The 23,820-nt window shown below is 51.0% G+C and overlaps 3 protein-coding genes and 1 long non-coding RNA gene across 5 annotated transcripts in view; 3 read left to right on the top strand and 1 right to left on the bottom strand.

The window, feature by feature from the left end:
* Positions 1-5,806, top strand: part of ATP1A4 (ATPase Na+/K+ transporting subunit alpha 4) — a gene marked incomplete at its 3' end in the record, with an annotated part of 33,634 nt that extends 27,828 nt beyond the window's left edge. The window contains 3 exon segments of the mRNA XM_082407771.1: positions 2,751-2,881; positions 2,975-3,076; positions 5,299-5,806. Of these exon segments, the coding sequence (XP_082263897.1) occupies positions 2,751-2,881; positions 2,975-3,076; positions 5,299-5,806 (741 nt within the window).
* Positions 5,807-6,744: 938 nt separating this feature from the next.
* Positions 6,745-21,690, bottom strand: LOC309635986. Of its 2 annotated transcripts, none has more exons than XR_014249144.1 (3): positions 20,877-21,690; positions 8,240-8,950; positions 6,745-6,872 (listed from the first exon to the last, which is right to left on the bottom strand). It is a non-coding gene; the product is annotated as an uncharacterized lncRNA (long non-coding RNA). The 2 variants fall into 2 exon arrangements; XR_014249145.1 differs by lacking the exon at positions 20,877-21,690 and adding an exon at positions 9,154-9,342.
* CASQ1 (calsequestrin 1) lies at positions 9,530-18,864 on the top strand. The gene is made up of 11 exons (XM_082406305.1): positions 9,530-9,949; positions 11,748-11,832; positions 12,603-12,703; positions 12,911-13,022; positions 13,375-13,448; positions 13,796-13,926; positions 15,073-15,118; positions 15,532-15,586; positions 16,049-16,149; positions 16,941-17,015; positions 18,247-18,864. Exons 1-11 carry the CDS (start codon positions 9,671-9,673, stop codon positions 18,379-18,381), a joined length of 1,194 nt encoding a protein of 397 aa, XP_082262431.1. The 5' UTR covers positions 9,530-9,670; the 3' UTR covers positions 18,382-18,864.
* A 133-nt stretch (positions 21,691-21,823) lies between the features above and the next one.
* Positions 21,824-23,820, top strand: part of PEA15 (proliferation and apoptosis adaptor protein 15) — an 8,510-nt gene continuing 6,513 nt past the window's right edge. The window contains exon 1 of the mRNA XM_082407680.1: positions 21,824-21,981. The gene's annotated coding sequence lies outside the window, so the exon portion shown is untranslated. The remainder of the gene's footprint in view (positions 21,982-23,820) is intronic.

Genomic DNA, 23,820 nt, shown 5'->3' with positions numbered 1-23,820 from the left:
AGTGAAGAAGTAATGAGGAAGAGCGAGTTTAGCAAGTTTTTGCAGAGTAGGAGAATGGAGGCACCAGGCAGACAGAGATGATCATCATCTCCAGTCCTACAGGAGCTTTCTAACATTTGTCCTCAATCTCCAATCACATCAGCAAATATTCTTCTCTTTGTTTACGATGACTTCATTTCTGTTAATTCCTACTGTCTGTTGTCTGTCCTTATCTTCCTGGGTCTTTTTGGCTTCCTTGGACCTGGAAGTCTACTTTGTCAATCAACTTTTTGGGGCTGATTTCTGGTTTTCCAGGTTCTAATCATCATTGTCCCAGAAATGAGTGCTGGGTCCACTTTCTCCTGTTATGCTCTTTTTCCAAGGATAGTCAAAGAGTATGATTTTAAATCTGAAAATGTATTTTCTTTGTATATCTCTTCCTTGTTCTTCTAAACTTTTTAAACTTAGAGGATGCGTCTCTGTATTAGTCATTCCTAACACCCAAAATGAATAAGGTCCAAACCAAAGCCCTCCAACCAACAATATTTGTTTAAGAATTTTAGTGAATATGCTTGTTTGCATCTGTGAACACTCCCATCTCAATTTCTAAGACAGTGGGAGATGTGACGCCAATTTTTGCTAGAATCATAGGACCATAGAGTTCACACAGTCTACAGAGGTCATTATGGTCTACTGGAAAGATTTAGTGACTTGCTTAAGGTCCCACAATGAATCTCTATAACAGTTGGACTAGAAATCTGGACTGATTCCTGCCCGGCACTTTCCCACTTCACCATGATGTCTCCAAACCAAGCTAACTGCAGGTCTCTCAAAAGTATGTTAAAATCGGGGCTGTTGGAACATTGGCCCTCATACACAGTAGGCTTCCACTGTCTGAGCCTCATGAGGCCAACAGATGTCAATGTTCCCAGCTACCAACACTGCTCCAGGGTCCAAAGATGCCTAGAGTCCTCATTGCTATGTACCTTGTCAACATCTCCTCAGTCCTCAGATCAAGCCCCTTGTTAGTTTTATATCTTGATACCATCTCCCTGCTACCAAGATGAAGCTTGACACATGTTTATTTACAATAAATTAAAGATAATTAACTTGAATTAACATCAAATTACATCAGCAACATCTTGAGACATTGCAAAACGGGCTGAGAACAATTGCCCTGCGGAATAAATGCCATAAAGGCAAGGTCTCCGCCTATTCCACTGCTGTAATCTTCAGATAATCGAATATAGAGCTGCCCACCCAGGGAGTACCCTACATACCGCTAGATAGCTCCTTATCTTCTAAATACCTCTAGCAGTAATTCCATTGATCACCATTCTTTCATTCATTCATTCAGCAAGTATTTGTTGAGCATCTTCTATGCACCAGGTACTGTTTTGTCCCTGGAATATAGTAGTGAGCAAAAATGGCCAAGTTACTGCTCTCATGGAGCTTATATTCTAGTTAGGGGCACAGAGTGGGAGGGGAGAAAGATAATAGCCAAATATATAACATATTGGGTCCATGGATTTTAAGTCCAAGTCCAAGAAGTGTTGGAATTGGGATACTAGAGTAGGTGAGGTGGAAAGATAAAGACAGTGATCAGAGAGAAAAGAGGTGCTTGAAATTAAAATCACAGAAAAATTGTGGCTATTGGAAAAGACAATGTCTGGAGTTTAACCATGGAAGTAAGCAGCCGGGTGGGGAGTAGAGGATACAGTTGGAGGAGAAGATCAAGACTGTGAGACCATGGTACGGGAAGGATCATCAACATGTATATTTAAATCTCCGAAACCGAGGACAAAGTAGTTAGAGTGATGGTGAGTCAGGAGCTAAAATTTTCAAGTGATGTTGGGAGTGGCTCAGTTTTGGTAGCTGGCTGCAGGGGATAGTGGTGGTATGATCTGATGCACAGAAATGTGCTGACAGGTCTCATTCTAAATTCAATGCTTGGCTCATCGATTTCCAGCCTTTGTTTTCTAATTGTTTAGGGCTCTATATTTCCCTCCAAGTACAACGTTGACCACATCCCATGAGGTTCTGTCTGTACTATCTCATTATTGTTTAGTCCTACATATTTTCAAATTCTTTATTTGATCTACAAGTTATTTATAAACATGCTGTTTTATTTTTTTTTAAAATGGGCTTTTTCTCCAGTCTAATTTAGACGCTCTTCTCCTGTGTTTCCATAGCCCTCTGTGATCTCCCTCTTGTAACCTACCTACTGTGCTGACATAGCATATTTATCTTCCCCACCGGACTCTAAGTTCCTCCTGTGTAAAATGTGAATGAAAGAATGAACACATGGATGAGTGAATGCCTCCCATCTGGTACCACTCTTCGGGTATCCCTTTCCCCTCTGCATGCAGATTCCCCTCTGGCCCCATCTTCCTTACCTATTTCCTCTGACCCTGTTTTCCGCTTGAAGTCCACCTTCTTCTCTCACACCACCCTTCTTCTTAGTAAATATTTATTGAGCCATAGTACCTACCACTCACTGAACGAAGCATGGGGAGAGGAGACACAGAGATAAATAAGACAAGGTGCTTGCCCTTGAGGGGCTCTCAGTCAGGGAAGGCAAACATATAAACAACTCACAATTACAACATGGAAAGTGCTAAGACAGAGATACATGTGAAGGGCTGCAGGAATCTAAATAGGGGACCTATCTCAGCCTTGGGGTCTGGGGAGGCAGGAGAAGGAAGAAGCCTTTGAGGCATATATGAATCCCTCCTGACACTGACGGCTCCCCTCTGCCCACCCTCCCCCAGACCTACGAGCAGCGCAAGGTGTTGGAGTTCACGTGCCAAACGGCCTTCTTTGTCAGCATCGTGGTTGTGCAGTGGGTTGACCTCATCATCTGCAAGACCCGCAGAAACTCTGTCTTCCAGCAGGGCATGACGTGAGCACCGCCCACCGGCCCCAACACTCTCCCAAACTGCACCCCTAACTCTCCCTCCCGACCTCCAACACACCCTTAAACATTTCCTCTCAGAAACAAGATCCTAATATTTGGGATCCTGGAGGAGACATTCCTGGCTGCTTTTCTGTCCTACACTCCAGGCATGGACGTGGCCCTGCGAATGTACCCACTCAAGTGAGTAAGGGGAGGGTTGCAAGGCGGGGCGTCTCTGGGCACAGGGAGAGCACATGGGAGGAGGCATGTTTGAGCGGGGAAGTCAAGAGGGGAGCAGGCCCCACTCAGTGATGTAGAGAGAACCGCCTGTGCTCCCACAAGCGCATCTTATCCAGGGAGGAATTAGGGACTGTACCAAGTGATCGCAACCCACTAGACATGCAAACTTAGCAGATTTGCCAGTGCTTAACAGAGTGGTACCTTTTCTTTGATAATGTGTGGTATAGCTGTCCCAGGCTACACATTGCTTGGAGCTGGTGTAATCATAAAACAGCCTAATCTATGCATGGCTAAATCTGCTGTACTTCTGCAAATCCGTTTTAATGTGCATATAGGTGGGTGGGCATACTGAAATTCTTATTGTCTGCTACCTTGTTTGGTTCAAGTCCCAAGTTTTTGTTTCTTTGTTTTTTACATTAGTATATGCTTGTGAAACTTTTCCATTTAACATTTTTATAAAGATAAAAGCAAAACTCCCATTTCATTCCCACCCCTCCCCCGCCCTGCATTGGTAACCTCTATTAATAATTTAGTGTGTGGTCTTCCAACTGATTTTCTATGTGTTTACACACTTTGCTCACCTTTCTGTCCCTTGCAGTGTTTTACACAATGCTTTGTATTCTGTAGCTTCTCAATTAATGTTTAATAAAAGACATTGGTACTGCCCTTAGATACTGACAATTCCAGGTTTGAATTTTGGCTGTACTGTATATTATTCTATGACCTTGGACGAGCTGGTAACCTCTCTGAGCCTGAGCTTCACCTGCAAAGTCTCGATAACACACACCTGGCAGATTGTTCTGATAATTACAAGTAGAAATGCATATAATACATTAAGCATGGCATTTGGGTCCTGGTGGGCACTTGGTTAATAGTAGCTCAGTTGCTGCTACTATTAATGTCAACACATAAATGATAGTAAACGTGGTTGAGCATTAACTGTGCTCCCAAACACTCTTGTACATACCTTGACCATAAAACTCATCACCTAATACGGTGATTATCTATTTTGTGTGTTTATCTAACCTCTTTTCCCTGATTGCTTGAGCTTCTTTAGATCAAAGACCATCATGTCATCATTTTTATTTCCCCAGGACCTAGCACATACACAGAGTAGACATGATAATTGTTGTTGAATGAATGTATGACTGTATGTCTATAACTGTTTATATTGGTTGAGGGGTGTGTGTGTGTGTGTAATGAACCATGGCCTAGGCCTGCCCTGTCCAATATGGTAGCCACCATCCTTATACAACTATTGAGCTCTTGAAATATGGCTAGTGAGACTGAGAAATTGAATTTACAATTTTAGTTAACTGAATGTTAAAAACTAAACCAGTGTCAAATATTTTTCAATTAAATACAACTTTATTGTTTTGGTTAGACTACATTTTCCTTTAACCACTGAAAATTTAGTGTCTGACTTGAGATACACTGTCAGTGTAAAATGCTCACTGGATTTCGAGGACTCGGGATAAAAAGAAGAATGTAAAATAACTCATTAATTATGTTTATATTGATTACATGTTGAAACAACAATATTTTGGATAGTTGGGGTTAAATAAAATATTAAAATTAATTGCACTTGTTTCTTTTTACTTATTTTCATGTGGCTACTAGAAAATATTAACTATCACATGAGGCTCACAGTATATTTCTATTGGACAATGCTGCTCTATGCCATCTCTCTATCATCCAAGGGACAAATGTGGTCCTGATTCAACCCCTCCCCAGAGTCCATCTTCCTGGTCTATAGACGAGATTCAGGAAGAAAAAGATTTCCCCATCTTTGCAATATGGAAGAGTGTATATATTCCCTGGCAAGATATACCCCACATCTAGTCTCAGACCCATCCTGCTTGGAGTTTGTGGGTGCAAGGTCTAGAGAACCCAGAAAGCAAAGGAAGTCTCCCTCAGCGACTCCACAAAAGCTGGTAGACAATCTCTGTGAACACCGCATGTCCCTCTAATATGGCATGTATCCCCTTCTGTTCTCACTGGCTTTTTATGCTCCCGTCTTGGGCCCCTCCGCCCTCACTCCCCAGGCTCTGACCTCCTCAAAGTTAGGGATCAACCTCCCACACAACAAACGAAACACTCGATTCCCGGGCGCTGTTCTCTGCACCTGCCTTTCACTGACCCCTCTATCTCCTCTCCTGCTGACCAGCTTTTGCTCTCTTCAGGATAACCTGGTGGCTCTGTGCCACTCCTTACAGCATCCTCATCCTTGTCTATGATGAAATCAGAAAACTCATCATCCGTCGTCATCCTGGCGGTGAGGGTCCCCTGCACCCCGGCCTGAGAGTTCGCCAGCCTCCTGACCAGCTCCCCCATTCCCCCTGGCTCCTCCAGGCCCACTGCCCTTCTCCCCAGCTCACTGCCCAGCCTGTGCTGTGCCTGGACCCTGCCCTCTGGTCCTTGACCCCAGCACGCTGCTCGTTCCAATCCTCAGGGCCCTGCCTTCTACCCTCAAGCCTCCCACCTTGTCCGGGCTCACCCTTCTGTTTTTCTCCCCTCGATGCCTTCCCCAGTTCACTCTGGTCTCTTCTCTTCCACAGGCTGGCTGGAGAAGGAGACCTACTACTAAACTCAACAGAGGAAGATCTTCACATGACATCAGGGTGTCCTGAGCGCCAGGTGGGGGAGGGTTGGGGTAATGAGTTTGGGAAAACATCTGAGAGTGCACATTAGTTGGGGCAGGGAGATGCCAGGAGGAAGAACCTTGGATGAGAGAGACAGGTGATCCTAGGGCTGGGTTGAGGGCACCATGGATAGGAGATGTGGTGGGTTAAGGGGAGCCCTGCCTGCATCTGACTGGAGCCCAGCAGGGGGCTCAGTAGCCAGTCAAGAGAGTAAATGTTTGCAACAGCCCTTAGCTCCTGGATGTGTCGCATCTGATTTTTGGAGAATGGGGATTACTGTGATGCTCTCTCCCTAGATCTTCATGGGAGCCAAGCAGGGGAAGTCTTTCAGGGACCAGAGTCGAGGCTGGGAAGGGATCAGAATCAAGCATCCTTGCCCCTTGAAGGCTACCCCCTCAAAGTCACTCTCCAACGCAGCAGAGAGCAAGGACAGGACAAGTCCTGGGATCAGAGAAACAGAGGAGGTGAGAGAGGAGCAGGGGAGCCACACCTTACAGAGGGGCCACAGCGCCCACTCAGTTCCTCAGATCAACTTACAGACTCATAGGCTTTTCGTGCTAGACCTTATTTCATCATGAAAAACCTGAGGTCTAGAGAGGTTAAATGACTTGGAAGGGGCCACGTGGTGAGTGGTGAAAGTCAGGCCACTGACCCGCCTCTGAGGAAGGGATTGGTGTTCCCGTAGCCCCAGTCATTAGGGCATCTCGACCCCAGCCCAGCCCTCAGCTGTTTTCTCTGGCGTAACCTTGAAACAGAGGCTGGAACAACGCTGAATGGATCCCTGTAGCCTTTACTCTAGGCAAAGCACCCGCCCCCTCATGCCCCAGCTCCACACAGGTGATGGATGATCCCCAAAGCCTGGCCTCCGAGCCTGGGCTCAGCACTTGCTGCGTCTCAGGCAGGTGAGGAGTCCGCGGGAGCCTTTCTCTCCTGCCCACCCTTGGCGGCAGCTCTTCCTTCCTCTTCACCCACTCGCTGGCTTTTGCTCTGTGAGCTGGTCCACTTTACCCTGTAGATCGGTTCACTCTCAGGCTTCTTTTAGAGGAGAGGGTTGGCTGTGCCGAACAGCATACAGAGAGAGAGAAATGCTGAGAAAAGCTGGTGGAAATCGTAGACTGTCACCAAAAACAAAGCACATGTGTTAAGTGACTGCACATTCTGTCTGGCGGTAGACAAAGGCCTTACTCACACCATCCATTAATCCATACAACAAATACATTCTTACCACCCCGCCCGGTTTTATAGATGAGGAAACCAAGGTCTGTCTGACTGCAGAACTTGTGCCCTCAACCACTTTTCAGGCTAGTCTTACAATGAAGGCTGGGCCAAAAATATACAAATGCAAAAGAAAAAAATATAGGATAGTGATAGAGGAAGGGCCGTGGGCGAGTCTGGAGGATGACAGGCCATGAACTAGCAAAGGGAAGGCTGTCGTAAGGTACACCAGCCACTGTCCCCCTACATCGGGCCCTCCTAGACGTCTCTCTCCCACCTGCTCCCCTCCCTCCTCCAACACAAGGTCTCCTAGGGACAGGGCTATATCAGTCTGGGGTCCTTCCCCGATGCTGACAGGGCTGAACCAACCCTGGAAGACGGAGGGGCCAGGGTGTGTGTGAGTGAGGTGGGGAGGGGGAGAATGGTGGGGCCAGCTCCTCAAGTTTCAGTAGCAGGAGCTTTGGGTGTCTGGTGGGTTAAAAATACAGAGGCCCCAACTTAGGGTCATTTGATATCGGTGGCTGAGCCTGAAGGCAGGGGCCTAGAGGGAAGGATTTGAATAGAAAGTATAGAGCAAAATATGGGAGAGGAGGACAGGGAGGAGGGGAGGGGTGCAGCTGCTGGAAAGGATCCGGGTGGCTCTGGAGAGCCAGGGCCAAGGAGAGGGAGCAGGATGGGATGAAACAGCCCGGTAGCTGCAGAAGAGGAGAGGGAATGGAGCAGGCCTGGGTCACCATTTCGTCCCATCTCACACCCTGGGGGTACGAAAGGTCAGATTCAGGATGGAATGAGTCTAAGGTCCCAATGTCTCTGTCCCAGTGTTCCCCCCTCCTCCAGAGTGCAGCAGAAGGAGTAGCTGGGGCTGGACGTCATCTAGGTCATATATGTCTGGGTGGGTCCACCTGTCTATCCTGCTGTCTTTGCTCTGGTCATGGGGCTGTGGGCATGTTGGTCGCTCTCTTGAGATGGGTTCTGAGGTCTCTCCAGCTCCAGCATGCCCTGCCTAGCTACCTCTGGCCTCTCCTGTGCCAATGACAGCTGTCTCTCTTGGACCCACTCCTGCCACGTTCTTGAGATTTTCCCTGGCCTTCCTTGCTTAGCCGTTTAAGGTCCGCCCTGTGGGAGTGCGGAAAGGTCATTCCTCTAACATAACTTCATGGTGCAAAACACCCGCTGTGCCTCCAACATCGGAGACACCTCAGGGTGGGCATGGGGGCTTCTGACTTTGATCTAGCCTCTCTCTGGTCTCCCTCGTGCCTCAGCTTACCTGTGCATGAGCCCTGGAGGGCCGTGAAGAGGGTCCTTGAAGGTACCCAGAGCTGAGCCCATCCACTCCGCCCTCAGCCCCAAGCTGGGATCCAGGAAGTTAGAGCCCCTCCGCACCAGCTCTGCTTTGGCTCTCAGTGCACAGAATTAAGCAGCATCCTTGGTTCAGGGCACAGGGCCCCACCTCTTCATGTTTCCCAGTGTTAATTTTTTCCCCTACCGTTGATACCTGATCCTTTTTGTCTTGTCAAAGACGTAGGAATGAATAGTCACAATGCGCTCTCCTTGGAATCATTCAGCCAGGGGAATCCTTCTTCCCACTGTGCCCTAGAAAACCAGTCCCGTAGGATCAGAGTAGAGAGTACAAGCAGGAGGCAGCAGCCAAACGACTTTGTCCTTCTCCTCTCGGGTCTGTGGGCAGAGAAGCCCCAGATCCGCATCTCCAAGGATGGATGTGGGCCAGCACTTCACGCCCCACGCCCCGTCCTTCCTCTGCATACTCCAGTTAGGAGTGTTGAGTGAAGCAAAGGAAACTGGCTGGAGCTGAGCCAGGGCGCCAGTCCTGGACTCGGCTCCATCTTTTATTCAGAGAATGACCTCATCCTTGGTCTTGGTTCTTTAAAGGGAAGTGCAGGGGGTCTCTTTCCTGCAGCCTGGATTGCATTTGTACTCCCCCTGACTTCCTCCACAGGATCAAAGAAACAGACTTGACCTAGAGGAGAGTCCCAGGTTTTAGGACTTAGAGGCAATACCACATTTGCCCCCCTTTTTACAAATGGACTACAAATTTAACCTCTGACCCAGAATACCTCCTCCTCTGCAGCCCCATTTCCCTCTGTCTGAGTACCCTTGCCCTCCCTCAACTCTCCCTAATTACCCCCAAGCCTCCCCTCCCCCAGACCCAGCTTCATTTACCTCCGACTCATCTGGTCTTATTTTTAGCTCCAGCTTTTTCCTTTCTTAATATGGCGATGAGCTCCTAGGCTGGTGTGGGGACAGGGGCCGAGGAGCCCTGGACATTGGGGGGGAAGGGGAGGGGGGAGGCTCTGGGAGCCTGGGTGAGAGGTGTTGGAGGTAGGAGGATCCCAGCCCTCACGGGGCCATCCTGGCCTCAGAAGGTTATCCATCTCTCCTGCCAATCCTGGAGACATATTTAGACAGGACCAGGTGGGGGCCAAGGGGTGTCAACCTCAAGGGCAGCTCCGGTTGCCTCCCCGCCCCCTGCTCCTATTCCTCCTCCTGACCCTTTTTCTCTTGGCTCTGTCGGCAGTTTCTCCAGGACCTAGCAGTGTCCTCTGTCCACTGCTCTGGGCCGTTCCCCACCCCACCCCCACTGTGAGCCCCTAACTCAGGATTTGGGACCCAGGGGCCCCTCCCTACCCCAGCTAACCTCTTCTGGACCAGGAGAGCCGACCCAGATCCCACTACCTCCATGAGTGCTGCAGACAGGATGGGGGCCAGAGCTGTGCCCGGCCTGCGGCTGGCACTGCTGTTACTGCTGGTGCTAGGGACACCCAAGTCAGGGGTGCAGGGGGAGGACGGGCTGGACTTCCCCGAGTATGATGGTGTGGACCGTGTGGTCAATGTCAACGCAAAGAACTACAAGAATGTGTTCAAGAAGTATGAGGTGCTGGCACTGCTCTACCACGAACACCCCGAGGACGACAAGGCCTCACAAAGACAGTTTGAGATGGAGGAGCTGATCCTGGAGGTGAGTGGCGGGGTCTGCAGGCCTGCAGAACAGCCCAGTCCCTCTCTGTACCCCCCTATCCTGCAACTCCATGTAGATCTTTAAGAATGGGATCTGGGCGTGAGGGGCAGGGCAGCAGGAACCTGTCTCGACCAACAGGACCAACAGGACCCAAGTGGCATATGACCTTAGCCAGAAGAGAAACAGAGATTCAGGAACCCCCAAAGTACCACCGTAGTCAGGCAATTTTAGGAGGGAGGGGGTGCTGCAGGGGGAATCTCTCCTCCATGCTAGAGGAGGGTGGTAGTACTAGGTTTGGCTAGGACTGGGGTGACCTTGGAAGGGTGACAAAAAAGGAAAAGAGAGGTTCTTCAGGGGAAGGTGAAGAACTGCAGTACACCCCCAAATCTACTTTCCTAACCAAAACGTACCCTCTCTCCATACACTTTAGGGGCTGCACCCCAAAGAGATCCAAACTGAGTATAAATTTAAATGTTATTGACATTTTACTTGCAAGTCATCGATTTAATGGCTAAAGGTTTAATAGAGGCCACCGTGCCTCCCACTGGCCTCTCAGTCCCCTCCCCTTGCCATCTGCCCCTATTGGATCAAGCTGGGCACCCCGATTGGAAAATTCTTGTGTTTGGAGGAGGCTTCACCATGCCTTCCCCAGTTTGTCTTTGTGGGAAGATTCTCCTCACCCCCAAGCTTACCTCGGGCGCAAAGGAGAGAGAGAGCCTATTGTTACAAGAAAAAAGCCCATGTTTGGAGATGACTGGAAAATGTGGTCACACAGCCCTCCAGGAGCCGGGATGTGTTGGAGTCTCCTTGTCCAAGCTGCTGCAGCCCCTCCTCTAGTATGGCAGGACAGAGAGGCCCCAGCTTGCCCAGAGCTTGGAGTATTTCAGGGCAAGACACCAGGACTGTAGGCTCTCATTTCTGTGTGCCCCTGCCGGGTGCTGGAACCCGCCGCCTGATTAATGAGCTGAGTATTTTTATCCTGAGTGCTCAGCATCTCTGGCCATCCACCTGTCCCAACCTCCTGAGAATCCGAGCGCCCCGAGCCTGTGTTAGGTGGGGTAAAGCTGCAAACCATGCCCAAGGCAGAGTGCATCAGGGTTGAGAGCCCCGCTGGGAGACCCATGAGGACAGGGACCTAGGGTGTGACTCTCCATAGCCTAAGGACAGCTTGAAGTAGAGAGTGAAAGGGAAAGTCCCACCCCATTGAGGAAGACCGGGCCTATTTCATCTCTAATCTCTTTGTCAGTCTCTCTGCCTCTGAGGGTGACCAGTGGTGGCCACGGTGACCTCTACTCTCAGCTCTCCAGCTCTCCCTGCTCCTCAGCAACATGAACAGAGCCCCACGCCCCCCACCCTCTTGCCCTCCAAAATTCTCCCCATTGGGACTCACTCAGAAGAACCCCAGGGACGTGTAACATCACCCCCACACTGAGCGTGGTCTTTGATCAGTATGGAGTACAGGGCTCAGCTCCAAAGGAGGAAAGAGCCTCAGTCATCCTGAAGCTAGACCCCTCAGCATCCCTAAGGAACCTGGAAGTACATGCACAGTGCCTTAAAGTTCAACATAATAAGCACATTGTAAATGAGCAATAGGTGTTCAGGAATTAAAATTGGACCACAGACCAAAAGGGTGGAGGGGGGCGTGGCAGGGAAAGTGGAGATATCCTGCATCCTAGCACAGTGTCAAGGTTAACTCATATTCCCTGCATCCCAAATGACCCAGCTCGAAAGCATGAGATCGGGAATAGTGGTTACTAAGAATTCCAGAGGCTGATTTTAACCCTAACTCTCCCTTCAGTTAGCAGCCCAAGTCCTAGAAGACAAGGGTGTTGGCTTCGGGATGGTGGACTCTGAGAAGGACACGGTTGTAGCCAAGAAACTAGGTAAGGGAGGGGTGGGAGGAGCAGGGAGGGGAAGGTGACGGGTGAGAAAATACTGAAATTTGGAGGGTTATGGCTGGGGGTTCCAGCCTCTCCTTTATTCCTTATAGAGACCCATGCTCAAATCCCAGAAAGAGGTGAAGGTGGCCTTCTTTATACCTACCTAAAAAACGGGGCTAGGTTCTGGAGGAAAGGGGGAATCAGGGAACACAAGTGGGGCTGGAGAGACCTCTGCAAACTCCTCTTCCAACCCCTCCCCCTCCAGCGCCGGGGGCTGGGTGTTACAGCACCAGCCACCAGGGGGCAGCACAGGCCTGAGACTGGACTCCGGATGTGGATGGGGGAGGGGTGGCCAGTAATGAAGTCATCTGGTCAGTAATAGCTGAAGGTTAAAGGGCTGGACTGGGAATCAGCAACTAGAGTCCTCAGAGGAGGTAACAGGAAGATCTGTCTCTGGTTATGGCAGGCAGAGAAAGGGGGGAGACATCTTGCTAGGACCTATATCTCCCTGCGTCCTCCCCTAGCATCCCCACCTGATCCCAGCTTCCCCCTGGAGAGCCCCTGGGGCCAGACTAGCCACCTAGGCTAAATCCAGGGGCACAGACACCGGGGATGTAGGGGCTGAGAGGCAGTGGAGGTGAGCAGGGCCAGGGCCAGGGGAGGTGAAGGATGTGGGGTCTAGTGGGATTATGAAATGGGCTGCAACCCTGGATTTGGACCCTTGGACCTGTGGGAAGGTTGCAATCATGGCACACCTCTGGCTCACTCCCTAGGACTAACTGAAGAGGACAGCATTTACGTATTCAAGGAAGATGAAGTCATTGAGTATGATGGCGAGTTCTCTGCTGACACCCTGGTGGAGTTTCTGCTTGATGTGAGGACTCCGCTGGACCTAGTGGCCTTGCTTTAAGACCTCACGCCCTTCCGACCAACTGCAGCCCCCCCCCCTCCCACACACACACAGGCAACAGAGAGCCCCTTCCTCCCCATTTCCCAGCCCTCTTTTCCCTGATCCCTCTCCTTGCCTCTACCACTGAGTTCAGAAACTCACTCTCTTCCTTCAATGTCCTTGCTCTTCCAGGTCCTAGAGGACCCTGTGGAATTTATTGAGGGTGAACGAGAGCTGCAGGCATTTGAGAATATCGAAGATGAGAACAAACTCATTGGCTACTTCAAGAGCAAAGACTCAGAGCGTGGGTAACCCTCAGACTCCACTGTCCCCTCCGCTGGTCCCCCACTTCACCTGTCCTCCTACCTCCCCACTTCACCCACTGGCTCAGCATCCCTACCTCCTCACTCCTCTTGCCATGGTGGGTCCATCGACTGCTCTGATCTCCCTGCACTCTGCGGGTTTCACAGACAGGCACCAAGGCATTCCCCTTCCCCCCAGCCCACCACTGTATGTAACCACTCTCAGAGGACTAGAGGGGGTGAGTCTCAGAATGAACCCCATCTGCCAAAGAAGAATTGGGGAGAGACAGAGGGGGGATGGTTCCCTGGAAGACCCTGTTTCCCCCAGAGACTGACTCTGCATTCCCCCCTCAGATTACAAAGCCTACGAGGACGCAGCGGAGGAGTTTCATCCCTACATCCCCTTCTTCGCCACCTTCGACAGCAAGGTTCTCCTCCCTGCTGCTGCATTGGGTCTCCCTCACTCCCCTCAGCTGCCCTCCAGCCCCCTCTCCCAGAATCGATGGGGGACCTCCTCCCTCCCTACACACCAGTAGTCCCCAACCCCACCCCACCTCAGGCCTCCCCCACCCCACAGATTTTAAATTATCTAACCCACCCCTCTCTCATCTTCAACCAAAGTCCAGAGAAGTTAAGACACGTGTCCAGTGTCACAGAGGCAGTGACGAGGGCCCAGGTTGTCTCACTCCCTGTCTGACATCTGCTCCCCCATAATACTTCTTCTCACCGTGACCCCGTGTCCCCTGCCCCACTCCCCCATCCCCTCCCCCAAAAGGTGGCAAAGAAGCTGACCCTGAAGCTGAACGAGATCGATTTCTACGAGGCCTTCATGGAAGAGCCTGTGACCATCCCGGACAAGCCCAATAGTGAAGAGGAGATTGTCAGCTTCGTGGAGGAGCACAGGAGGTGGGGGGCAGGGGCAACCCTCTGGGCAGGGTAGGCGCCTCCCCAGGCTAGAACACATGTCTGCGAGATGGGCTAGGGGAATCTCAGCCAACCAGGAGGCTGGTCTCACCTAGAGATGAACACACTTCTGGTATCAGTTCTTATTGATATACTGACCATTTTGCACAATATTTTGCACCCCAGCACTTAGCCCAGAGCCTGGAGCACACATAGAATGTGCTCCATCAATGTGTACGGTTCATTGTGATGTGGACTGAGACCAGTGTTGAGTGCCTGTGGTCTGCCAGGAACTCCGAGGTGCTATCTCTCTTATTATATTTAATCCTTTTAACAGCCTCAGTTAAAAAGAGTCCACGAGTAGTGTCAGAACTGGATTCTAATCCAGATCTGGCCTGTCTTCTTTCTCATACATTACCTACACCAGTGGTTCTCAACAGGGGTGGAGGGAGTGGCGACGTAGGGGGAGGATTTTGTCTTCCGGCGGATATTTGGCAATGGCTGGAGACATTTTTGGTTGGAGAGAGAGCTACTGGTATTTAGTGGGTAGAGGCCAGGGGTGCTGCTAAATATCCTACAGTGCACAGGACAGCCCTCCCACAATGAAGAATTATCTGGCCCCAAATGTCAGTAGTGCTGAGGTTGAGAAACCCTGCCCTATGCTCACACATAATTCTCTTCCTTCACAGTACTCCACAACTGGAAATACCCATTCATCAGTGTAAACACTACTTCTCTCACTCTCTCCCGCTAGATTATGGTCCGCTTCATCAGGGCAGGAATATGTTTGCCTTGTCCAACTCTGTCTACACAGCACCTAGCACAGCGCTTAGATCATCTCCAACGCTCAGTGTTATTGAATGAATGAGTGAATGAAAGAATGAATGAATGAACACCCAGATGTCCAGTTCTTTCTCCCGAAAGTCTCTCTTCCAGTCCCCTTGCCCACGCTCCTCTCTCCTACCTGCTTTAACCATGCAATTATCTGGGCCTGGTGCCCAGAGCTTAGACTTTGCCAGATGGCTTTGTTCAGGGCTGCAAGCTGTCTATGCCCTAGGCATGACCCTGTGGCAGCCTCTGCTATGGGGACCCTCTGAAGCCACGGGTGTCCTTCTTGCCCACTGAGTAGTGACTTTCTTTCTCTTCTAGATCAACCCTGAGGAAACTTAAGCCTGAGAGTATGTATGAGACCTGGGTGAGTGCCCTGGATGGGGCCCAGGCCCTTGCAGGAGCATGGGAAAACTCAAGTCCCAGAAACACCCAACCCTGCTGCTCCTCATGTCTTGCTTATAGGAAAGACAGTGCACCAGCAAAGGTGGAGGGTTTCTGTTCTGAAGAACGTGTCAGGAGTTGGGGGACACACATAACTTGATGACGATGACAAGGGAGGAGCTCTAAGCTCTGGGGCTGAAGGGTTTGCCAGCGGAGGTGTGGGGACCCTGGAGTGAAGGGGGCAGTGTACTTGGAAAAGGGTCACCACCACAAGAATACACCCACTCCAGAAGCTGGATTTCCACAAAAGTTAGGTCCAAGGAAGATCTAGGGCCTGTTCTGGGCTCTCTAACTTCAGTGAGTATAGCTAAGGTCTCCCCTCCCTGCCCCCCACAGGAGGACGATCTGGATGGAATCCATATTGTGGCCTTTGCAGAGGAAGCTGATCCTGGTGAGGGAGGAATACTGGATTGGATTTGGGGCAGGGGCGGGGGCACTGGTGAGAGAGGGAGATGGGGTATTTATCAGAGCATAGGCCTTTTTATTTATTTATTTATTTATTTATTTGGTTGTGCTGGGTCCTAGTTGTGGCAGGCGGGCTCCTCAGTTGCAGCACATGGGCTCCTTAGCTGTGGTATGCGAACTCTTAGTTGTGGCATGCATGTGGGATCCAGTTCCCCGACCAGGGATCGAACCCGGGCCCCCTGCATTGGGAGCGTGGAGTCTTAACCACTGCGCCACTAGGGAGGTCCCCAGAGCATAGGCTTTTAACACATAAGATGGGTTTTTTTAGAGCACAGTTTACAAGCAGCCTGGGGCTAGACATGCGGAGTTGTGGGAGGCGGGAAAAGAGAGCTGGACTCCTGTTTCCTCTGTGCCCCACCGTGCATTTATCACCTGTGTTCCCTCCAAGATGGCTATGAGTTCTTAGAGATTCTCAAGTCTGTGGCCCAAGATAACACTGAAAACCCTGACCTGAGCATCATCTGGATTGACCCTGATGACTTCCCCCTGGTAAGAGATATCACTCAGGCACTGCTATCCGAGGCAGGGCACACCCCAGTGGGGAGCCTGTTTCAGAGCTCCTATCCCCATCTCCTAGTGAAGGAGCCTGTCGCATGCCCAGGGGCACTGAGCGCATCCTGAGAAAGGGGACACAGGATGATGGGAAGTGTGGGAACAACAGGATTCCCAGAGCAGAGGCTGAGCAGATAGCTCATGTGCCCAGGGCTGGCTCCTTCTAGAGAAATCCAGAGTTTGGGGGAGCAGAAGGGCACATTAACCCTGCATGTGGGTGTCCACAATCACAGAATCAAAGCACAGAGATTCCATGTCTCAGGGCACGGCTCTGTTCCCAGCTGAATCCCCAACACCTAACACTCTTCGTTGAAAGAGGAACTAGATGAACAAACAGAAATGTGAGGACCATTGGCAATTACAGAGTATAACTACCTTAGTTTAGAGATATAGAAACTGAGGTCCAGGGAGAAGTGATTGCCCAAAGTCACAAGGCCAATCAGTAGCAGATCCAGGATCAGAATAAGGTTTCCTATCAAGTTTTCCTCGGAAAGGAGGGACCAATGTCCCCAGCTGACCCTCTTGATAACTTTCCTTTTGGGATATCTACTCTTTAACTGCTTAGTTCTACCCATTCCCTTCAGGCACTATAGCTGGACCTATCCACCAATCTACCGTGGGTTCAGCGTCCTTCCTCTACCCCTGGCTGACCCGCACACTCACACTCACCCTGCTGGACTCAGGTGTTCCTAGCCTCCATTAAGTTGCTATTTGTGGTCTCTCCACAGCTGGTTCCATACTGGGAGAAGACGTTTAACATCGACCTGTCAGCCCCACAAATAGGAGTCGTCAATGTTACTGATGTGAGTTTCCTTCCCTCATCCCCGTTTGACCCCCAACTCTCCTTCCCAACATAGCTAGTCCTCCTCTGCTCTGCTAACTAGGAATTGAGCCCTCCCCAGAGGAATTAGACATGCCCCGTCTAATGGCTGGAAAGAGGGAGAGATTCCTGCCCTGAACACACCCCTGCCTCTACCTGTTGGAACTGGCTGCTCGTCCTTCAAAGCCCAGTTCAAATCCTCTCTTCTCCATGAAGTCTTTCCAGATCTCCCATTTGGAATTGTTCCCTCCTTGGCACTCCCAGAGCCCATTTGGCATTGAGAACATGACTTTTATATGGCTATTTATGTATCATGTCTGTCTCTTCCAGTAGACTTTGAGCTTTTTGAGGGCAGAAATCTTCTCATTCACACACAGATAGATGCTTCAAAAATATTTGTTGAGTTGAATTGAATAAGTCACAGCCTGCTTTCATATAATTCTCAGTCTAACTGAGGAGGTAGGTATTCCGTTAACTACCAGGCCAAATCTGATAAATTCTATAATAGAGATACAAATAAAACACCAGGAAGGCACAGAAATCAAAGTGACTTCTGCTTGAGAATCAGAGAGGGTTTAAGAGGAGTAGAGTTTAAAGTGGAGAGTGTTGTAAATCAACTATACCTCAATTTTAAAATATAAAAAATTAATTAAATCTAAACAATTAAAAACATTAAAACACACTGGAGATTGTACCGTGTGTAAGAGCTCTACAAGTGAAAATTATATGAGTCATTTCCAAACTGATGGAAAAGTTAGTGCAAAAGGTCAAAAAGTAGGAAAATGAATATCAGATTTGGGAAAAGGCAAGTCGTTTCTGATGGCTTGAGAGTCTAGAGATCTCTGAGGATGGTGCTAGAAAAGCAGGTATTGGAAAGTCTTGAATGCTAAAGAGTTGCTGACTTTATCCTCCAGGCCATGAAGAGCCACCAGTGGTTTTGCATTAAGGGCATGATAGAGAGGTCTGTTTTAGGAAGCTCAGCATGGCAAGAGCTTGTAAGAAAGACTGAAGGGAGAAGGTCTATTTGCTGATCCAGCAATTCTTTCTACTCCCACTGTCACTATTCCAACCTAGACCCCCACCTGGACAGTTTTCCTGCCCACTGACAGATGAAGAGAAGGGACAGAGGATGTACAGAGTCCAGTGAGTGGGAGGACAGGTCTAAAGACCTGAATCGGGCTTAGTTCTGATCCCTCGTCTGTGCCATGTCCTAGGCGGACAGCATATGGATGGACATGGATGATGAAGAGGACCTGCCTTCTGCTGAGGAGCTGGAGGACTGGCTGGAGGATGTACTGGAGGGCGAGATCAACACAGAGGATGATGATGACGATGATGACGATGACTAGTTGCCGTGGCAGCCATCTCCTAGCCCCACCTGCTCTCCTCCTGCTCCCTCCTCCTTCCCTGTACTTCCCTGAGCTCCTCCAGGGACACTAGGTCATTCTCTGACATGGGGCCCATTGGGGTCTATATGCTGGGTGCTGAGATTCAAGGAGCTACTTTTCCCTACACACCAGCCCAGCTATCTCATCTGACTTCTGTTTCCTGTCCCACCATGCCCCTGTATCGATTATTTGTTTCTTCCATCACTCCCTACATGCTTTCTTGTGACTTCCCTCTTGCCGTATCTATGGGCCCCCATCTCTCTTCTGCTCCCTCCACCTGAGCACACTCTTCCCCCACTCTCTCAAGTCCTCTACCCTTCTGACTGTCCTATCCCTGGCCAGGGGGACGGGAGGGTACTGTGTTTGGGACTATATCTTAGCAATCTCTTGTTAATGTACTTGGGTCAAATGAGAGACCTCAATAAAGGATCTGGGGCAACAGGAGCAAGTGTCTGCTGATGAGGTCTCACCCCTATGGCAGGAGGGAGGCAGCCAGAGGATGGGGGATTTAAGGGGTGGGTACCTCATTAGGGGACTGTGATAGCAGGGGGGTGGGGCTCCTCCCTCCAGGCAGTTATCCCAGAGAAGCTTGGATTATTTATCTGCTGCAAGTCAAAAAGGCTTTTCTGAACACATGGTGTTTGTCCAGCACCACTGTCAGGCTTTGGGAGAACAGAGAGTGCTGGGCCTGTCCCTGCTCTCGAGCTGATTAGCCTCACTGGGAAGTCAAGACAAGCACACTAAAGAACTGAAGAAAAATACAAAGCAATATGTAATTAAGTGATAATGCGCTGCTTGATAGCACCCTCCCTTGCAGCTCGTATTTGAACGGCAAGACTGAGCCCAAAAAACACTTCCTCGGTGCGGCCTTCCCAGAGGTGGCCCCTCCTGCAGCTCCCTCCTCTGGGCTCCCACTGCACTCTCTCTGTCCACCTCTATTCTAGTACTAGCTCTTCATTTACATGTCTGTCTTCCCCACCAGACTGTGAGCCCCTTGAAGGCAGGACCCCAGGCTTTTTCTCTGTGTCCACAGGGCTTGGCACACCAAAAGTAGTCCCTAATAAATGTTTGTTAAAAGAAGGAACAAATGAATAGAATGGCCTCAGAAGAGAGAGATGAGAGTGGGCTTTGATGGCTTCATAAAGGAAGTGAGCATTTTCTAGGCCTTAAATGAATAGTGGGATTTGATTAGGGCAAAGGAATTGGGGAGGAGACATTTCAAGTGGTGAAAACATCAAAAGCACTGCCAGAATGCGTGTGCCATGTTAGGGCACAGAGGAGACCAAAGAGACAAGAAGAGAGGTTCAAGTGGTGGCCACGAGGTTGGGTGGGCATCCGGGGCTAGGTCGCAGAGGTGTTTGGATTTAGTCCTGTGAGCTGGGGAGGAAGGGCAACGTTTAATCTGGCAGTGATGAGCAGGATGGATAGAGGGAAGGAAGCTGATGGAGATACCAGAGGCAGGGAGTCCAACTCTTATCAGACAGTTATAATAATCTGGTGGAGGTGGGAGAACACGGATCAGAGTGGTGGTCATGGGAATGCAGAGGAGACGCTGAGTTTTGTTCAAAGGGCATCCCCCAGACCTGAGCCTGCTGGCGATCTTGGCAGGAAGGACCCACATTCTCTCCAGCACAGGCCCAGGCTGGGGTAAGTGTAAAGGAGTCAGGAGTAGGGGGTGAGGAACCAAACAACTGAACAAGCCCATAACTAACAGATGTTACAGCTTTCATGGATTGGGTGTAAACGTGTTGCTGGACAACTTAGAGGATCTCTGAGTATGGAAGAATGAGACCTGAGGTGAGAGAAGTTTTCACCCTCCACAGACAAATCCAGGAAGTCTTCCTGGAATTGGTGGCAGGAGTATAGAGTAGAAACCACATATTCATCCAACTTGCACCCATTTAATAAATGTTTAATACATAGTATGGGCACTGGGCCAATACAAAAATATTATGGAACTTACTGTCTAGCGTAGGTCAGTGGAAGGCCCCAGACTAAATAATAGCTCCCATGTTTTAACCACCCATCTGTGCCAGTCACTGGAGACTTACAATTTCTAAAACTCAGACGAACACTGTGAGATAGGCATCAGTGTCCCCGTCTTGCCCTTAATAAGGCTCAGAGGCATAACCTGCCTAAGAAAGGAGCAGAGTCAGCATGAAGCCCAAATCCCCTGTACCTGAAAGACCTGGACCTTTCACTGACTGTAGATAAGTCATTCAGCTTCTCTGAGTCTCAAAGATGGGTCAACAAAATGGGTTTTGGCCCTACAACTCAGAACAAATGAGATATATGCAAAGGCAAATTATGAGGGTGTGTTGCTATCAAAGGGGCAGTGACATGGCACACTGGGGGAAGAGGATGGCGAAAGCAAAGAGAAGGGCTGTGAAATCCAAAGCAGCAGCAGCCTGAGCCTCTTCTAGGGGCAGTGTAGACTCAAGAAAGGAGGGGCCCACCTGAGGCTTCCTGAGGGGTCTCTGCCAGGCTGGAACTGAAGTGAAGCAGGGGCGTTCCTGCAGGTGGCACAGACACTGATGGGGCTCAGACCTCGTCCCCGGGCCAGGCTCTGCCAGAGTTGAGGAGAGACCTCTTAGGCTGGAGATGAAAACAGATCATCTTCTTCCTTCCCTCTTTCAGTCTGGCTGAGAATCTGGGGGAGGAAAGTCCCTGGGGTAGAAGGGAAGTGAGAGCTGCCACGCTGGGCCTGGGCAGAGGGGCAGAGCTAGGGGACAGAGCTGAGCGTGGCTCTGCAAGTTGTCTATAATTTGCATGCTGAGCTCACTGCTGCTCTTTTTCTCCCCAGAAACAAAATTACATCATGGTGGGGGGAAGGCGGGAGGGTGGTATATTTGGGAAAGGTGAGAGGAACACAAGGGGCCAGATGGCATCATCCTGGAGAGAGAAGATCTGTGGCTCCAGGGCAGGCGAAAAAGGCCCCCATTTTGCTTCTTGCCCCTACTCCTCCCTCCCCACCCCCCCCCCCTTCCAAGGTGGATAAGTCTGAGCAGTCATTTACTACTGCTCCCTTGACCCATAAGGGGAAAAGGTTTTTGCAAATACTGAGTCAAGCACCTACGAGGATCCAGAGGCCAAAGGACTTCCAAACCCTTAAACCCTAACTTACTCTTTGCCTCCCAGGGTCCCAGCCACTGTGGTCACCGAAGGGTCGTAAGGGGAGGAGTGTGTCCCTTTGGGAGGAACTAAATCTGAGAATTGGGGTTCGCTGTTTAGGGGAGGAGGCGGCGTCGCTACTCCAGCCCTCCCGCACTTCTGCCCCCGTCCCAGGAGTCTTCCAGAACCCCAGCCCCCTGCTGCCTCCCCTCCCCCTCTCCCACCGCTCCCCGCCCCCCGCCCCTCCCCGGCTCTGACATCACAGGCCAGCCGGGTGGGGTGAGGCGGCGCTGGGCTCGGGCTCTGGCTCCGCGGGCGGAAGAGGCGGCGGCGGCAGCAGAAGCGGCGGCGGCGGCGGCGGCGGCGGGAGCCGAGGAGGAGGTTCCGGACGCTGCTCAGGAACCGGGGACGCCGGAGTGCCCGCTCCCCGAGCGCTCAGCCCCGGAGGCGGTGAGAGGGCCGAGAGGGGACGTGTCGCGGGCAGGGGCAGATTTGGGGGTCTGGGCTTGGAGGGGCGTCGATCCGGGACGCCTGGGGACAGATGCGGAGCGTGGGGGCCCCGGAGGGGTCCGCTCCGTGTCAGGGCCCACGGGCTCCGTCTCTGTCGGTGCGCTCCGAGCGCGGTGTGTGCTGGAGGCGGCGTGGCTCCGGCCGCCCGTTCCACTCTGACCAGCAGTTTGGGAGTCGGACCGGGGCCTGGGGATTAGGATGGAGCCTGCTTCCCGCCCAGCCGGCTCGGCCGGGCCAGCTCCCGCCCCTCCCTCCCGTTCTCTGGCTTCGGACTCGCCTCGGCTGGCGGTCTCCCGGCCCAGCCCTGCCTCAGTTCCGCCGGCAGCCGCCCCTGCTCCGAGGGCTCAAACCTGGCGGCTGGCACCACGTGCCCTCACCCAGTCCTCTGCACCTGGGGTAGAGGTGGGATTGTCGAAGGCTTGTCCAGAGAGGGAAGGAGTCGGGAGCTGGGGGGTGTACAGGAGAGAAGTAGCTAACGTAAAGCCCCTAATTAATTTCATATAATCTGTGTCAAAAGTGACAGGGACACACACACCTACAAGAGACACGCCCGCACACACGGTGACACACACCCATGTGACTCTTACACACATCCACTGCACACAGCAAATCACAAAGGGCCCTGCACTACGCATCCAAGCCCCCACCTCACTCCCACTGTCTCCCACGCGCAAGTCTCCTGATAGAATATCAGTCTAACAGGACAGCTGAGTGGGGGCCACCGTCCCCAAGTCCACCCTGATTTCCTGGGCGTCTTCTCCCAGCCCTGGGCTTCAGATCGCCCCTCTTTAAAACAGTGAGAAAACATGGTAGAAAATCCTGGTCTCAATCCAGGACAGGGAGACAGGATCTTGAGGGCGAGTGAGCCTGGTGCTTTGAAACGGGGTGAGTAGTGAGGGTAGGGGTTGCTGGTGGCCTCTCTTGCTGGGTCCAGTTGGAGCTTAGGGTGCTAGGAGTGGCTGGCTTCTGGGCATCTGAGTGGCCAAGGGATGGAGGGGGGATGGAAGAAAGGGAGAGAGAGAAAAAGAAAGAATGACTATGAGTCAGCCAAGGATGGAGGCCCAAGTCAGAGAGAGAGAATGAGGGGAATGTGTGTGAGAGGCAGACAGACATCAAGAGAAGGACACAGAGGGACAGAGATACAGTCAGGGAATGGGGAGGGGAAGGAAGTGAGAGTCAGAGATGGTCAGATGAGTGGGGAGAGTGCTGGGGAATGGATGACAGAGGCTCAGAAATTAGGGAGGATGAAAGCAGGATGGTGGTGAGACCACTGGGAGTTAGGGGAAACATGCTGAATATGTGTGTTTTGTTGCCCTATGTGTCTGGTCTCCAGGCTGTCAGAGCGATTAGCTTTAATTGCTCTTCCCTTTGTGGTTAAACACTCCGTTGGGGAAATTGCCAGAGATGCCCTAGGCTGCCAGCTGCCCTGGTTGCTTACTTCCTCACTTCCCTGACACCTGTGCCCATCATGTGTGCATGTGTTGTCATGCATGAAGAAGAGGACCAGAGTCACACCCTGCCATGCCATCCCCTCACTCTCTCACACAGAGCCTCCACCACAGTGCAATGGTGGACATCACCAACCTGTACGCAGCCAACCAATCCAGGCCCCTCCTCACTAAACTTACTCTATCTCTTTATAGCAGGGACACTCACTCCTTCCTAGTATAGCTAGTATAGTAGCTCTGAGGACTGAAATGGGGACACCAAGTCACAGAACCCAGGAGTCCTAAGTATTCTTGGCTACCACCAGGTGGGAAAGGATGAAAGCCCATTGAA

This window comes from Balaenoptera borealis (assembly GCF_965194805.1).
Source record: "Balaenoptera borealis genome assembly, chromosome: 1".
Classification (NCBI taxonomy): Eukaryota; Metazoa; Chordata; class Mammalia; order Artiodactyla; family Balaenopteridae; genus Balaenoptera; species Balaenoptera borealis.
Note: the sequence above shows the minus strand (reverse complement) of the source record. Positions and strands in the feature narration are given on the sequence as shown.